General features: G+C 44.9%; 1 protein-coding gene across 1 annotated transcript; it reads left to right on the forward strand.

The window, feature by feature from the left end:
- Nucleotides 1-219: 219 nt before the first annotated feature.
- Nucleotides 220-2,262, forward strand: LOC119331205 (UDP-glycosyltransferase 73C5-like). Its single transcript, XM_037604374.1, has one exon. It carries the CDS (start codon nucleotides 469-471, stop codon nucleotides 2,056-2,058), a length of 1,590 nt encoding a protein of 529 aa, XP_037460271.1. The 5' UTR covers nucleotides 220-468; the 3' UTR covers nucleotides 2,059-2,262.
- The last annotated feature ends 15,970 nt before the right edge of the window (nucleotides 2,263-18,232 follow it).

The following is an 18,232-nucleotide window of genomic DNA, read 5'->3' on the forward strand; positions in this document are numbered from 1 at the left end:
GTTCGGCAGCTCACGTGTCGCCATGCGCAACAGGAGATGGCCAGGAGCAGACGCATGTGTCCGTGTACGGTAACCCCACGCTCCTTATCACGTCCTCGCCTAGCCACCACTCGATGCTTCCTTTCGCTTGGCGCCACCTCCTCCTCCAGCTTCTCAACTTCTCTCCTCCCTCCCGATGGACAATTTCATCCATGCACCTATCTCCGCCGTCCGTCACGTCACGTCACGTCCGATGTCTTCAGCATAGCGCGAAGCCTCGTGGTGGAAACGAGACATCGGTCGTTCCGTACGCGTCACAATGACCACCGTGACCATGTCATAGGTGTCTCACAGCCACTGACCAGCTACGCCACAATTAACCTTCTTAATTCACACAGCTGTGCTCGCCGCCGTTACCACTATATAGCCGCTGTAGCGGAGCAAGCGAGCAACAGGGACCCGGAGAGAAGCAGGGAGAGGGTCGGAGCGATGGCGGCGTCGGAGCTGCACTTCCTGCTGGTGCCGCTGGTGGCGCAGGGCCACATCATCCCGATGGTGGACCTGGCGCGCCTCATCGCCGCGCGCGGGCCGCGGGTCACCGTGCTCACCACGCCCGTCAACGCCGCGCGCAACAGGCCGGCCGTCGAGGGCGCCGCCAGGGCCGGCCTGCGGGTCGACCTCGCCGAGCTGCCCTTCCCCGGCCCGCGCTTCGGGCTGCCGGAGGGGCTGGAGAACGCCGACCAGATGGTCGACCAGACCATGTACGTCAAGTTCTTCCAGGCCATCTGGGGCATGGCCGAGCCGCTGGAGGAGTACGTCCGCGCGCTGCCACGCCGCCCCGACTGCCTCGTCGCCGACTCCTGCAACCCGTGGACGGCCGGCGTGTGCGCCGCCCTCGGCGTCCCCAGGCTGGTCATGCACTGCCCCTCCGCCTACTTCCTCCTCGCCGTGCACATCCTGGCCAAGCACGGCGTGTACGACCGCGTCGGCGGCGACGACATGGAGGAGTTCGAGGTGCCGGACTTCCCCGTGCCCGCCGTGGGGAACACGGCCACGTTCCGGGGCTTCTTCCAGTGGCCCGGCGTGGAGAAGGAGCAGCGCGACGTGCTCGACGCCGAGGCCTCCGCCGACGGCCTGCTCGTCAACACGTTCCGCGGCATCGAGGGCCTCTTCGTCGACGCCTACGCGGCGGCGCTCGGCCGGAGGACGTGGGCCGTCGGGCCGACGTGCGCCTCCAGCTTGGGCGACGCCGATGCCAAGGCCGGCCGCGGCAACCGCGCCGACGTCGACGCCGGCCACGTCGTCTCGTGGCTCGACGCCCGGCCGCCGGCGTCCGTGCTCTACATCAGCTTCGGCAGCATCGCGAAGCTGCCGGCGAAGCAGGTCGCCGAGCTCGCGCGCGGCCTGGAGGCGTCGGGGCGGCCGTTCGTGTGGGCCATCAAGGAGGCCAAGGCCGACGCCGCCGTGCAGGCGCTGCTCGACGACGAGGGGTTCCAGGAGCGGGTCAAGGACAGGGGCCTCCTCGTCCGGGGCTGGGCGCCGCAGGTGACCATCCTGTCGCACCCGGCGGCGGGCGGGTTCCTGACGCACTGCGGCTGGAACGCGACGCTGGAGGCCATCTCCCACGGCGTGCCGGCGCTGACGTGGCCCAACTTCGCCGACCAGTTCTGCAGCGAGCGGCTGCTCGTGGACGTGCTGGGCGTCGGCGTCAGGTCCGGCGTCAAGCTGCCCGTCATGAACGTGCCCGCGGAGGCCGAGGGCGTCCAGGTCACCAGCGGCGACGTGGAGAAGGTGGTCGCCGAGCTGATGGACGGCGGGCCGGAGGGGGCCGCGAGGAGGACCAGGGCCAAGAAGCTCGCCGCAGAGGCCCGCGCGGCCATGGAGGAAGGCGGGTCGTCGTGCACCGACCTGGAGGACATGATCCGCCACGTATCGGAGCTGTCGAGGAAGAGGAGCCACGAGTACGGATGGGGCACGAGCTCGACGTCCCTGCTTTCCGCGGCGGCGGAGCTTGGAGTTGGAAGCAAGAGCGGCGCCAAGAAGATGGAAGCCGACGCTGCGTTGTCAGTGCACTCCTGAGCTGCATCTCGCCATTATTCGAGTTATTATAGGATTTGTGTTCTGTTCCGTACAACAATTCTTTTCAACGGTCGATACCACCATGTTGAAGTAGCAATTTGCCCAATTCATCCATGTAATATGATGCTAGTATAGCTTATATAAACGATGAAGTGTATCTTTGGCGTCACTTTACGAATCAATTAATCCATATGGATAGTTCTAGTAATTTGAACACCAGTTTGCAAAACACAACCATATCGGGGGAATCGGGGAAATATGCTACGAAGCACCGATACGACGATACGGATACGGGGATACGGGATACGGTAATTTTGAAAAACAGCAATACGGCGATACGGCAGGTATATATAAATAATTAATAAAATTTCATATTATGAAGACAATGAATTGAATGCCTGAGATGAGATCCAAATACTGCCCATTTGTTGCATCCATGCTTATTTCTCGATGACCAATGATCATCACTTTACTCAATCCTCGCCTTCGGATGACTGAATCATCATCAATTTACTCAGCAGTGGCCAGTAGTCAGCAAGCACGCACACATAAATAACAGCCACGCATGCATGGCGAAACAAGCACACACAGCCAACACGCCTGCATCACGGCACCATCAAAGCAGCAAGCAAGCAAGTGCGGGAGGACCGAACACCACCGAAGAAGAGCAGGGAATGTGTAAGGGAAGGAATTATCATGCTGGCGACGAGCGACGGGCGGTGGCGGTGGCGGCAGAGGCGGGTCGAGTCCGGACGACGGCCAGCGGCGGCATAGGCAAGGCGAGCCCAGACGGCGGTGAGCGACTTCAGCCAACGCCGGCAGCGACGACCGACTCAGGCGGCGGCGGCGACGACGATGAGCTACTCCAGTCGTCCGCGGCGATGCGCTTGCCCGCGAGTACTCGAACTCGATCCAGTCTACCGCCCGAACGAATCGAGTGCGCTGGCTGTTTAGGGTTACGAGTGGGCTTGTACTGGGCTTCCCGTGTCCCCGACGTGTCGGCGCCGTTCTGGCCGCTGTATCGGCCTTTTTTTCTTTCTTTTTAAATCGAAAAACAGGATACTCCATGGATACCCGTATCGATGGCGTATCGCGTATCGGCGAAGTATTATACGCGGACACGCAGCTTCTGGACGTATCGGTGCTACGTAGGAAATATGTGGTTAATCAAGCCGTGAAATGGTCACCAATAGCTCGCAAGTCTCGCTAGGTGGTTTACAGATCTTAATGTAATTTTATTGTTTTTATTGTTTGTTGTACTGTCATAATTGAAGATGAAAAGCTCTTTCCTCCTTCACAAGAAAAATCCTCCTCTTACCGGCGTCGCAGCCGGTCCTTCCCATCTCCAATGTAGGCCATGGAGGTGCGGAGGATCTCGGCCCCCCATCGGCGGGAGGGACTCTGTTCTCGTTCTTGTTAGAGTCAACGTCTTGGTTGGTGTTGTGTGGCGGCGGTGATGTCTCTTAGTAGGATAATGTCTCCCACGTTCTATCCTTGTCCCGATAATGCGTCTAGCATCGTCAGAGGACGTGTGAAGGTTTGTCTCCATCGGATCTTGCGGGATTCGGTCGGTGCTGGTCAGAACTGTGAAAATAAGGATTTCGGAGCCAACCAGAGAGGCTCTGTATACGCGAAAGGTCGTTCTCAGAAGTTTAACTGCCATCGAAATCTTCATGGCTCACTCCCGTTCGCCCGTCCCCGACGCCGACCACCCGCCTCGACAGCCGCGCTCGCCCGCCGCCGTTTCCTAGATGCCGACAGTCGCGCTCGTCCGTGACTCCACGGCTCTCGAAAAAGCTAGCTAGCTCAATTGATTCGAATGGAGCTAGCTAGCTTGCTAGCTGAATCGATTCGAACATCTAACTAGCTAGCTACGTGTGTGTCTCACCCGACCGCTGCCGGTCCCCGGAGATCGGTCGCCGCCCGCGCCGTCCCGGCCACCCTGGCCTCTGCCCGTGCGCTGCGGTCGCCCCGCATCTTCCTCGTCCGCCCGTCCGCCGGCGGCCGCGCTGGCCTACGCCATGTGCCGATTTCAAATTGACGTGAGGAAGAGGACGACTGGAAAAAAAGGTGAGCTAGCTGTCGGTCTGTTTGGTATATCCAGAGAATATTCTTTTTATGGGTTGATTACGGGATCTGTTCGACCGTAGCTCAAATCAACCCTTAAAACACATTTTTCTCGGTCCTTAGAGCAACCCCAACAGGGTGATCCATTTCGTCCACTGGCGTCTGTTTGGGTAGGCGTAGACACAAAAGTCGGACTAACGCGCCAACCCAAACGGACGTGTGCCCGCTTTTCGTCCGCGGGCGACCCATTCCCGGCCCATTTTTGAGCCGGATTTGCGTCGACGCGGACACGAGACAGACGCGCGCGCGCTTGCCTTCTCCTCCCCCCGGGCCCGCTGGTCGGTGGCACATTGGCCTCCCCCATCCAACAGCAACCCTCGCCCGCCTCGTTCGTCGTCGGCGCCGCCGCCCATTTTTTCCAGCGACTCTGCCAGCTGCCGGCGCTGCAACATCCGCTCAGCAACGCCGACACCTCCCACGTCGCCCGCCACTGTCGTCTTGCTGCTGGGGAGCCGACTGCTTCCCACCCCCGCTCCCCCACCCCCCGACACAGCCGCTACCGCGACCAAGAAGCCGCCTTGCTGCCCCGGCCAGATCCTCACTGGCACGCTCGTCGGACGCCGGCAGAGCAGCTAGCTGGTCCGTGCGCGCCGCGACTCCCTTTGCCGGCCGTCTCCTTCGTCGACGCCCGAAGTTATTCGACAGTTTGCCAAGGTACAAAATGGACTCCGCCGACGAGTTCTTATTTCACAATTTCCTTTGCGATTCCGATGATTCATCGTCCGATGACGAGAAGGAGATATTGGCTGCCGTGTTGGTCTATCACCACCTCAACAGCCAGCGGCCGTTGTTCCGTGGCTCCATTTTGGGCCACCTTCCTGCTTTGAATCGCAACCGAGAGAGCGGGCATTTCCTTCTTTGGAAGGACTACTTTGATACAACAAATCTGTTGTTCAAACATCAAAAATTCCGCCGTCGCTTCCATATGAGTAGGCATCTTTTCAACCGTATTAGAGAGGGGGTGGTCGGCTACAATGACTATTTCAAGTGCAAAGAGGATGTGATGACCCACAAGTATAGTGGATCGCAACAGTTTTCGAGGGTAGAGTATTCAACCCAAATTTATTGATTCGACACAAGGGGAGCCAAAGAATATTCTCAAGTATTAATAGTTGAGTTGTCAATTCAACCGCACCTGAAAGACTTAATATCTGCAACAAAGTATTTAGTAGCAAAGTAATATGGAAGTAGCGGTGACGGTGGCAAAAGTAACAATAGTAGTTTTTGTAGTGATTGTAACAGTGGCAACAGAAAAGTAACTAAGCAAAGATCAATATGTGAAAAGCTCGTAGGCAATGGATCAGTGATGGATAATTATGTCGGATATGATTCCTCATGCAACGGTTATAACATAGGGTGACACAGAACTAGCTCTAGTTCATCAATGTAATATAGGCATGTATTCCGAATATAGTCATACGTGCTTATGGAAAAGAACTTGCATGACATCTTTTGTCCTACCCTCCCGTGGCAGAGGGGTCCTAGTGGAAACTAAGGGATATTAAGGCCTCCTTTTAATAGAGTACCGGAACAAAGCATTAACACTTAGTGAATACATGAACTCCTCAAACTATGGTCATCACCGGGAGTGGTCCCGGTTATTGTCACTTCGGGGTTACCGGATCATAACACATAGTAGGTGACTATTGACTTGCAAAATAGGATCAAGAACTCACATATATTCATGAAAACATAATAGGTTCAGATCTGAAATCATGGCACTCGGGCCCTAGTGACAAGCATTAAGCATAGCAAAGTCATAGCAACATCAATCTTAGAACATAATGGATACTAGGGATCAAACCCAAACAAAACTAACTCGATTACATGGTAAATCTCATCCAACCCATCACCGTCCAGCAAGCCTACGATGGAATTACTCATGCACGGCGGTGAGCATCATGAAATTGGTGACGGAGGAAGGTTGACGATGACGATGGCGACGAATTCCCCCCTCCGGAGCCCCAAACGGACTCCAAATCAGCCCTCCCGAGAGAGATCAGGGCTTGGCGGCGGCTCCGTATCGTAAAACGCGATGAATCCTTCTTTTTGATTTTTTTTCTCCCCGAACGTGAATATATAGAGTTGTAGTTGACAACGGTGGAGCCTCAGGGGGGCCCACAAGGTAGGGGGCGCGCCCACGGGGGGCGCCATGTACCCTCGTGGACAGGGTGTGGGCCCCCTAGTGTTAATTCTTTCGCCAGTATTTTTTATAAATTCCAAAACGTGTCTCCGTAAATTTCCAGGTCATTCCGAGAACTTTTATTTCTGCACAAAAATAACACCATGGCAATTCTGCTGAAAACAGCGTCAGTCCGGGTTAGTTCCATTCAAATCATGCAAGTTAGAGTCCAAAACAAGGTCAAAAGTGTTTGGAAAAGTAGATACGATGGAGACGTATCAACTCCCCCAAGCTTAAACCTTTGCTTGTCCTCAAGCAATTCAGTTGACAAACTGAAAGTGATAAAGAAAAACTTTTACAAACTCTGTTTGATCTTGTTGTTGTAAATATGTAAAGTCGGCATTCAAGTTTTCAGCAAAGATTGTGAACTAACCATATTCACAATAACATTTAGGTCTCATGTTTACTCATATCAATGGCATAATCAACTAGCGAGCAATAATAACAAATCTCGGATGACAACACTTTCTCAAAACAATCATAATATGATATAATAAGATGGTATCTCGCTAGCCCTTTCTGAGACCGCAAAACATAAATGCAGAGCACCCCTGATGAAGATCAAGGACTGAAGAAACATTGTAATTCATGGTAAAAGAGATCCAGTCACAGTCATACTCAATGTAAATTAATAGTAATGCATGCACATGACAGCGATGCTCTCCAACTGGTGCTTTTTAATAAGAGGATGATGACTCAACATAAAAGTAAATAGATAGGCCCTTCTCAAAGGGAAGCATGGATTTGCAGAGGTGACAGAGCTCCAGTTTTGAAATAGAGATGAATAATATTTTGAGTGGTATACTTTCATTGTAAACATAACAACCAAGAGATCTTGATATCTTCCATGCTACACACATTATAGGCGGTTCCCAAACAGAATGGTAAAGTTTATACTCCCCCACCACTGATACGTCTCCAACGTATATATAATTTTTGATTGTTCCATGCTATTATATTATCTGTTTTGGATGTTTGAATTTACCTTTTTATATTATTTTGGGACTAACCTACTAACCAAAGGCCCAGTGCAAATTGCTGTTTTTTGCCTATTTCAGTGTTTCGCAGAAAAGGAATATCAAATGGAATCCAAATGAATGAAACCTTCCGGAGAGTTATTTTTAGAACAAACGTGATCTAGGACTTACCACCGTTCCGTTCATCATTGTCATATTGCTTTGCATGATCATGCAGTTGACATCGTATTTGTGGCAAAGCCACCGTTCATAATTCTTTCATACATGTCACTCTTGATTCATTGCACATCCCGGTACACCGTCGGAGGCATTCACATAGAGTCATATTTTGTTCTAGTATCAAGTTATAATTTTTGAGTTGTAAGTAAATAAAAGTGTGATGATCATCATTATTAGAGCATTGTCCCAAGTGAGGAAAGGATGATGGAGACTATGATTCCCCCACAAGTCAGGATGAGACTCTGGACAAAAAGAAAAAAAGAGGCCATAAAAAAGAGAAGGCCCAAATAAAAAAAGAAATAAGAGAAAAAGAGAGAAGGGACAATGTTAATATCCTTTTACCACACCTGTGCTTCAAAGTAGCACCATGATCTTCATGATAGAGAGTCTCCTATGTTGTCACTTTCATATACTTGTGGGAATTTTACATTATAGAACTTGGCTTGTATATTCCAATGATGGGCTTCCTGAAATTGTCCTAGGTCTTTGTGAGCAAGCAAGTTGGATGCACACCCACTTAGTTTCTTTTTGAACTTTCATACACTTATAGCTCTAGTACATCCGTTGCATGGCAATCCCTACTCACTCACATTGATATTTATTGATGGGCATCTCCATAGCCCGTTGATACGCCTAGTTGATGTGAGACTATCTTCTCCCTTTTGTCTTCTCCACAACCACCATTCTATTCCACCTATAGTGCTATGTCCATGGCTCACGCTCATATATTGCGTGAAGATTGAAAAAGTTTGAGAACATTAAAAGTATGAAACAATTGCTTGGCTTGTCATCGGGGTTGTGCATGATTTAAATACTTTATGTGATGAAGATAGAGCATAGCCAGACTATATGATTTTGCAGGGATAACTTTCTTTGGCCATGTTATTTTAAAAAGACATGATTGCTTTGTTAGTATAATTAAAGTATTATTATTTTTATGTTAATATTAAACTTTTGTCTTGAATCTTTCGGATCTGAACATTCATGCCACAATAAAGAAAATTACATTGAGAATTATGCTAGGTAGCCTTCCACATCAAAAATTCTGTTTTTATCATTTACCTACTCGAGGACGAGCAGGAATTCAGCTTGGGGATGCTTGATACGTCTCCAACGTATATATAATTTTTGATTGTTCCATGCTATTATATTATCTGTTTTGGATGTTTAGTGTGCTTTAATTTACCTTTTTATATTGTTTTGGGACTAAGCTACTAACCAAAGGCCCAGTGCAAATTGTTGTTTTTTTGCCTATTTCAGTGTTTCACAGAAAAGGAATATCAAATGGAATCCAGACGGAATGAAACCTTCGGGAGAGTTATTTTTGGAACAAACGTGATCCAGCAGACTTGGAGTGGACATCAAGAAAGAAGCAAGGAGGCCACGAGGCAGGAGGGTGCTCCCAGGCGGGGTAGGCCCACCCCCCACCCTCGTGGGCCCCTCGCAGCTCCAGTGACGTACTTCTTCCTCCTATATATACCCATATACCCCGAAAACATCCAGGAGCACCTATTTCCACCACCGCAACCTTCTGTACCCGTGAGATCCCATCGTGGGGCCTTTTCCGGCGCTCTGCCGGAGGGGGAATCGATCATGGAGGGCTTCTACATCAACACCATAGCCTCTCCGATGATGTGTGAGTAGTTTACCATAGACCTTCGGGTCCATAATTATTAGCTATATGGCTTCTTCTCTCTCTTTGGATCTCAATACAAAGTTCTCCTCAATTCTCTTGGAGATCTATTCGATGTAACTCTTTTTGCGGTGTGTTTGTCGAGATCCGATAAATTGTGGGTTTATGATCAAGATTATATATGAACAATATTTGATTCTTCTCTAAAATCTTTTATGCATGATTTAATATCTTTGCAAGTCTCTTCGAATTATCAGTTTGGTTTGGCTTACTAGATTGATCTTTCTTGCAATGGGAGAAGTGCTTAGCTTTGGGTTCAATCTTGTGGTGTCCTTTCCCAGTGACAGCAGGGGCAGCAAGGCACGTATTGTATTGTTGCCATCGAGGATAAAAAGATGGGGTTTATATCATATTACTTGAGTTTATCCCTCTACATCATGTCATCTTGCCTAATGCGTCACTCTGTTCTTAGGAACTTAATACTCTAGATGCATGCTGGATAGCGGTCAATGTGTGGAGTAATAGTAGTAGATGTAGAATCGTTTCGGTCTACTTGTCGCGGACGTGATGCCTATATACATGGTCATGCCTAGATATTCTCACAATTGTTCGCTTTTTTATCAATTGCTCGACAGTAATTTGTTCACCCACCGTAGAATTTTCTATCTTGAGAAAAGCCACTAGTGAAACCTATGGCCCCCGGGTCTATCTTCCATCATATTATTTTCCTATCAAACTTGTTATTTTTATTACCGTTTATTTTGCAATCTTTATTTTCTAATCTATACCATAAAAATACCAAAAATATTTATCTTATTATCTCTATCAGATCTCACTTTCGTAAGTGACCGTGAAGGGATTGACAACCCATTTATCGCGTCGATTGTGAGGTTCTTGTTTGTTTGTGCAGGTACTAGGCGACTTGCGTGTTACCTCCTACTGAATTGATACATTGGTTCTCAAAAACTGAGGGAAATACTTACGCTACTGTGCTGCATCACCCTTTCCTCTTTAAGGGAAAACCAACGCATGCTCAAGAGGTACCAAGAAGGATTTCTGGCGCCGTTGCCGGGGAGGTTGCACCAAGTCAAGTCAAGATTTGGTCTACCAACAACTAGCCATTTTTGGCGCCGTCTACGCACAAGTCAAGACATACCAAGTACCCATCACAAACTCTTGTCCCTCACATTACATTATTTGCCATTTGCCTCTTGTTTTCCTCTCCCCCACTTCACCCTTGTCATTTTATTTGCCCTCTTTTCCGCTCGCCTCCCTTTCGTTCGCCTCTTTTTGCTTGCCTCTTGTTTGCTTGTGTGTTGGATTGTTTGTCATGATGGCTCAAGATAATACTAAATTGTGTGACTTTTCCAATACCAACAATAATGATTTTATTAGCACTCTGATTGCTCCTCTTACCGATGCTGAATCTTGTGAAATTAATACTGCTCTGCTGAATCTTGTCATGAAAGATCCATTTTCTGGACTTCCTAATGAAGATGTCGCTACCCATCTAAACAGCTTTGTTGATTTGTGTGATATGCAAAAGAAGAAAGATGTGGATAATGATATTGTTAAATTGAAGCTATTTTCGTTTTCGCTTAGAGATCGTGCTAAAACTTGGTTTTCCTCTTTGCCTAAAAATAGTATTGATTCATGGAATAAGTGCAAAGATGCTATTATCTCTAAGTATTTTCCTCCCCCTAAGATCATCTCTCTTAGAAACGACATTATGAATTTTAAGAAACTTGATCATGAGCATGTTGCACAATCTTGGGAGAGGATGAAATTAATGATACGTAATTGCCCTACACATGGTTGGAATTTATGGATGATCATACAAATTTTTTATGCTGGATTGAATTTTGCTTCTAGAAATCTTTTAGATTCCGGCGCCGGAGGCACTTTTATGGAAATCACTTTAGGAGAAGCTACTAAACTCCTAGATAATATTATGGTTAATTATTCTCAATGGCACAATGAAAGATCTAGTAGTAAAAAGGTTCATGCTATAGAAGAAATTGATGTTTTGAGTGGAAAGATGGATGAACTTATGAAATTGTTTGCTAATAAGAGTGTTTCTTCGGATCCTAATGATATGCCTTTGTCTACTTTTATTGAGAATAGTAATGAATCTATGAATGTGAATTTTGTTGGTAGGAACAATTTTGGTAACAACGCGTATAGAGGAAACTTTAATCCTAGGCCGTTTCCTAGTAATTCCTCTAATAAATATGGTAATTCCTACAACAACTCTTATGGAAATTTTAATAAGATGCCCTCTGATTTTGAGACTAGTGTGAAAGAATTTATGATTTCACAAAAGAATTTCAATGCTTTGCTTGAAGAAAAATTGCCTAAGATTGATGAGTTGGCTAGGAACGTGGATAGAATTTCTCTTGATGTTGATTCTTTGAAACTTAGATCTATTCCACCTAAGCATGATATCAATGAGTCTCTCAAAGCCATGAGAATTTCCATTGATGAATGCAAAGAAAGAACCACTAGGATGCGTGCTAAAAAAGATTGCTTTATAAAAGCGTGTTCTTCTAGTTTTCATGATAATAAGGATGAAGATATAAAAGTGATTGATGTGTCTCCTATTAAATCTTTGTTTTACAATATTAATCTTGATAATTATGGGACTGTAGATGATTCAACTTTAGTTAAAAGGCGTCCCAATGATTCGTAGTTTTTAGATCTTGATGCAAAAATTGGTAAAAGTGGGATTGAAGAGGTCAAAACTTTACATATCAATGAACCCACTATTTTGGATTTCAAGGAATTTAATTATTATAATTGCTCGTTGATAGATTGTATTTCCTTGTTGCAATCTGTGTTAAATTCTCCTCATGCTTATAGTCAAAATAAAGCTTTTACTAAACATATCGTTGATGCTTTAATGCAATCTTATGAAGAAAAGCTTGAATTAGAAGTTTCTATCCCTAGAAAACTTTATGATGAGTGGGAACCTACTATTAAAATTAAGATTAAAGATCATGAATGCTATGCTTTATGTGATTTGGGTGCTAGTGTTTCCACGATTCCAAAAACTTTGTGTGATGTGTTAGGTTTCCGTGAATTTGATTATTGTTCTTTAAATTTGCATATTGCGGATTCCACTATCAAGAAACCTATGGGAAGGATTAATGATGTTCTTATTGTTGCAAATAGGAATTATGTGCCCGTAGATTTCATTGTTCTTGATTTAGATTGCAATCCTACATGTCCTATTATTCTTGGTAGACCTTTCCTTAGAACGATTGGTGCAATTATTGATATGAAAGAAGGAAATATTACATTCCAATTTCCGTTAAGGATAGGCATGGAACACTTTCCTAGGAAGAAAATTAAATTACCTTATGAATCTCTTATGAGAGCCACTTATGGATTCATACCAAAGATGATAACACCTAGATCTATTCTTGTTTTTATGCCTAGCTAGGGGCATTAAACGATAGCGCTTGTTGGGAGGCAACCCAATTTTATTTTTGTTTCTTTTTTCCCTGTTTAATAATAAATAATTCATATAGCTTCTTTTTAGATGTGGTTTTATGCTTTTAATTAGTGTTTGTGCCAAGTAGAACCTTTGGGAAGACTTGGGGGGAGTTTTTGCGATCTTGCTATAAAAAACAGAAACTTTAGCGCTCACGATATTTGCTACCATTTTTTACTGGAGAGTGTGATTAGGTTGATTCTTTTTTGCATATGATTAATAGACAAATTCCTCACGTTCAACAATTTATTTCAGAATTTTTAGGGTTATAGAAGTATTCGAAACCTACAGATTACTACAGACTGTTCTGTTTTTGACAGATTCTGTTTTTCGTGTGTTGTTTGCTTATTTTGATGAATCTATGGCTAGTATCGGAGGGTATGAACCATGGAGAAGTTGGAATACAGTAGTTTTAACACCAATGTAAATAAAGAATGAGTTCATTACAGTACCTTGAAGTGGTGGTTTGTTTTCTTATACTAACGAAGCTCATGAGATTTTCTGTTGAGTTTTGTGTTGTGAAGTTTTCAAGTTTTGGGTAAAGATTTGATGGATTTTGGAATAAGAAGTGGCAAGAGTCTAAGATTGGGATGCACAAGGCACCCCAAGGTAAAATTCAAGGACAACCAAAAGCCTAAGCTTGGGGATGCCCCAGAAGGCATCCCCTCTTTCGTCTTCGTCTATTGGTAACTTTACTTGAGGCTATATTTTTATTCACCACATGATATGTGTTTTGCTTGGAGCTTCCTGTATGATTTGAGTATTTTCTTTTTAATTTACCACAATAATCCTTGCTGTCCACACCTTTTGGAGAGACACACATGAATCAGAATTTATTAGAATACTCTATGTGCTTCACTTATATCTTTTGAGCTAGATAATTTTACTCTAGTGCTTCACTTATATCTTTAAGAGCACGGTGGTGGTATTATTTTATAGAAATTATTGATCTCTCATGCTTCACTTATATTATTTTGAGAGTCTTTTAGAACATCATGGTAATTTGCTTTGGCTATAAAATTAGTCCTAATATGATAGGCATCCAAGATGGGTATAATAAAAACTATCATAAAAAGTGCATTGAATACTATGAGAAGTTTGATACTTGATGATTGTTTTGAGATATAAATATGGTGATATTAGAGTCATGCTAGTTGAGTAGTTGTGAATTTTATACATACTTGTGTTAAAGTTTGTGATTCCCGTAGCATGCACGTATGGTGAACCGTTCTGTGATGAAGTCGGAGCATGATTTATTTATTGATTGTCTTCCTTATGAGTGGCGGTCGGGGACGAGCGATGGTCTTTTCCTACCAATCTATCCCCCTAGGAGCATGCGTGTAGTACTTTGTTTCGATAACTGATAGATTTTTGCAATAAGTATGTGAGTTCTTTATGACTAATGTTGAGTCCATGGATTATACACACTCTCACCCCCATTGCTAGCCTCTCTAGTACCGCACAACTTTCGTCGTTACCATACACCCACCTTATACCTTCCTCAAAACAGCCACCATACCAACCTATTATGGCATTTCCATAGCCATTCCGAGATATATTGCCATGCAACTTACCACCGTTCCATTCATTATTGTCATATTGCTTTGCATGATCATGTAGTTGACATCGTATTTGTGGCAAAGCCACCGTTCATAATTCTTTCATACATGTCACTCTTGATTCATTGCACATCCCGGTACACCTCCAGAGGCATTCACATAGAGTCATATTTTGTTCTAGTATCGAGTTATAATTTTTGAGTTGTAAGTAAATAAAAGTGTGATGATCATCATTATTAGAGCATTGTCCTAAGTGAGGAAAGGATGATGGAGACTATGATTCCCCCACAAGTCGGGATGAGACTCCGGACAAAAAGAAAAAGAAAAAGGAAAAAGAGGCCATAAAAAGAGAAGGCCCAAATAAAAAATGAGAGAAAAAGAGAGAAGGGACAATGTTACTATCCTTTTACCACACATGTGCTTCAAAGTAGCACCATGATCTTCATGATAAAGAGTCTCCTATGTTGTCACTTTCATATACTAGTGGGAATTTTAAATTATAGAACTTGGCTTGTATATTCCAATGATGGGCTTCCTCAAATTGTCCTAGGACTTTGTGAGCAAGCAAGTTGGATGCACACCCACTTAGTTTCTTTTTGAACTTTCATACACTTATAGCTCTAGTGCATCCGTTGCATGGCAATCCCTACTCACTCACATTGATATTTATTGATGGGCATCTCCATAGCCCGTTGATACGCCTAGTTGATGTGAGACTATCTTCTCCCTTTTGTCTTCTCCACAACCACCATTCTATTCCACCTATAGTGCTATGTCCATGGCTCACGCTCATATATTGCGTGAAGATTGAAAAAGTTTGAGAACATTAAAAGTATGAAACAATTGCTTGGCTTATCATCGGGGTTGTGCATGATTTAAATACTTTGTGTGATGAAGATAGAGCATAGCCAGACTATATGATTTTGTAGGGATAACTTTCTTTGGCCATGTTATTTTGAAAAGACATGATTGCTTTGTTAGTATACTTGAAGTATTATTATTTTTATGTCAATATTAAACTTTTGTCTTGAATCTTTCGAATCTGAACATTCATGCCACAATAAAGAAAATTACATTGAGAATTATGCTAAGTAGCATTCCACATCAAAAATTCTGTTTTTATCATTTACCTACTCGAGGACGAGTAGGAATTCAGCTTGTGGATGCTTGATACGTCTCCAACGTATCTATAATTTTTGATTGTTCCATTCAATTATATTATCTGTTTTGGATGTTTAATGGGCTTTAATTTACCTTTTTATATTATTTTGGGACTAACCTACTGATACGTCTCCAACGTATCTATAATTTTGATTGCTCCATGCTATGTTATCTATTGTTTTGGGCAATATTGGGCTTTATTATCCACTTTTATATTATTTTTGGGACTAACCTATTAACCGGAGGCCCAGTCCAGAATTGCTGTTTTTTTTTGCCTATTTCAGTGTTTTGAAGAAAAGGAATATCAAACGGAATCGAAACGGAACGAAATCAACTGGAGAAGTTATTTTTGGAAGGAAAGCTACCGGATGGACTTGGGCACCACGTCAGGAGCCAAGGGAGGTGCTCATGAGGGTGGGGGCGCCCCCCCTAGGGCGTGCCCCCCTGCCTCGTGGGGCCCCCGAAGCTCCACAGACGTACTTCCTGCACCCATATATACTCACGTACCCTAAAACTTCCAGAACAGACAATAGATCGGGAGTTCCGCCACCAGAAGCCTCTGTAGCCACCGAAAGCCAATCTAGACCCGTTCCGGCACCCTGCCGGAGGGGGCAATCCTTCTTCGGTGGCCATCTTCATCATCCCGGTGCTCTCCATGACGAGGAGGGAGTAGTTCTCCCTCGGGGCTGAGGGTATGTACTGATACGTCCATTTTGCGTCATGCTTTTATATCGATATTTGTTGCATTATGGGCTGTTATTTCACATTATGTCACAATACTTATGTCTATTCTCCCTTATTTTATAAGGTTTACATAAGGAGGGAGAATGTCGGCAGCTGGAATTCTGGGCTGGAAAAGGAGCAAATATTAGAGACCTATTTTGCACAACTCCAAAAGTCCTGAAACTCCACGGAATACCTTATAATAAATAATGAAAAATCATCGCCAAAGATGAAGACCAGGGGGCCCACACCCTTTCCACGAGGGTGGGGGCGCGCCCCCCCTAGGGCGCGCCCCCCTACCTCGTGGGCCCCCTGGTGGCTCTCTGATGACCATCTTCTCCTATCTGAAGTCTTTCGTCGAGAAAAAAATAGGAAGCAACCTTTCGGGACAAAACTCCGCCGCCACGAGGCGGAACCTTGGCGGATCCAATCTAGAGCTCCGGCGAAGCTGTTCTGCCGGGGAAACTTACCTCCCGGAGGGGGAAATCATCGCCATCTTCATCATCAACGCTCCTCTCATCGGGAGAGGGCAATCTCCATCAACATCTTCATCAGCACCATCTCATCTCAAAAGCCTAGTTCATCTCTTGTATCCAATTCTTGTCTCCAAGTCTGGGATTGGTTCCAGTAGGTTGTTAGTAGTGTTAATTACTCCTTGTAGTTGATGCTAGTTGGTTTAATTGGTGGAAGATCATATGTTCAGATCCTTTATGCATATTAATACCCCTCTGATTATGAACATGTTTATGCTTTGTGAGTAGTTACTTTTGTTCCTGAGGACATGGGAGAAGTCTTGCTATTAGTAGTCATGTGAATTTGGTATTCGTTCGATATTTTGATGAGATGTATGTTGTCTTTCCTCTAGTGGTGTTATGTGAACGTCGACTACATAACACTTCACCATTATTTGGGCATAGAGGAAGGCATTGGGAAGTAATAAGTAGATGATGGGTTGCTAGAGTGACAGAAGCTTAAACCCTAGTTTATGCGTTGCTTCGTAAGGGGCTGATTTGGATCCATATGTTTCATGCTATGGTTAGGTTTACCTTAATACTTTTGTTGTACTTGCGAATGCTTGCAATAGAGGTTAATCATAAGTGGGATGCTTGTTCAAGTAAGAACAGCACCCAAGCACCGGTCCACCCACATGTCAAATTATCAAAGTACCGAACGCGAATCATATGATCGTGATGAAAACTAGCTTGACGATATTCCCATGTGTCCTCGGGAGCGCTTTTCCTTATGTAAGAGTTTGTCCAGGCTTGTCCTTTGCTACAAAAAGGATTGGGCCACCTTGCTGCACTTCCTTTACTTTTGTTACTTGTTGCTCGATACAAATTATCTTATCACAAAACTGTCTGTTACCACTTATTTCAGTACTTGCAGAGAATACCTTGCTGAAAACCGCTTATCATTTCCTTCTGCTCCTCGTTGGGTTTGACACTCTTACTTATCGAAAGGACTACGATAGATCACCTATACTTGTGGGTCATCATGTACCAGTAGCTATGTGTTTGATCTCTCTCTCTCTCTCTCGTGTTCTTGAGGTGGTACGATCTTGATGTATCGCGAGCTTTGCTATTATAGTTGGATCTTATGATGTTTCTTCCCACCTCTACTCTCTTGTAATGGACTGAGTTTTCCCTTTGAAGTTATCTTATCGAATTGAGTCTTTAATGATTTGAGAACACTTGATGTATGTCTTGCCGTGCATATCTGTGGTGACAATGGGATATCACGTGATTCACTTGATGTATGTTTTGGTGATCAACTTGCGGGTTCCGCCCATGAACCTATGCATAGGGGTTGTCACACGTTTTCGTCGTGATTCTCCGGTAGAAACTTTGAGGCACTCTTTGAGGTTCTATGTGTTGGTTGAATAGATGAATCTGAGATTGTGTGATGCATATCGTATAATCATACCCACGGATACTTGAGGTGACATTGGAGTATCTAGGTGACATTAGGGTTTTGGTTGATTTGTGTCTTAAGGTGTTATTCTAGTACGAACTCTAGGGCCGTTTGTGACACTTATAGGAATAGCCCAACGGATTGATTGGAAAGAATAACTTTGAGGTGGTTTCGTACCCTACCATAATC

The sequence above is a fragment of the Triticum dicoccoides genome, chromosome 7A, assembly GCF_002162155.2.
Source record: "Triticum dicoccoides isolate Atlit2015 ecotype Zavitan chromosome 7A, WEW_v2.0, whole genome shotgun sequence".
NCBI lineage: Eukaryota > Viridiplantae > Streptophyta > Magnoliopsida > Poales > Poaceae > Triticum > Triticum dicoccoides.

Coding starts and splice junctions, on each gene's coding strand:
- LOC119331205 (XM_037604374.1), top strand. CDS start 469: ATGGCGGCGTCGGAGCTGCACTTCCTGCTGGTGCCGCTGGTGGCGCAG.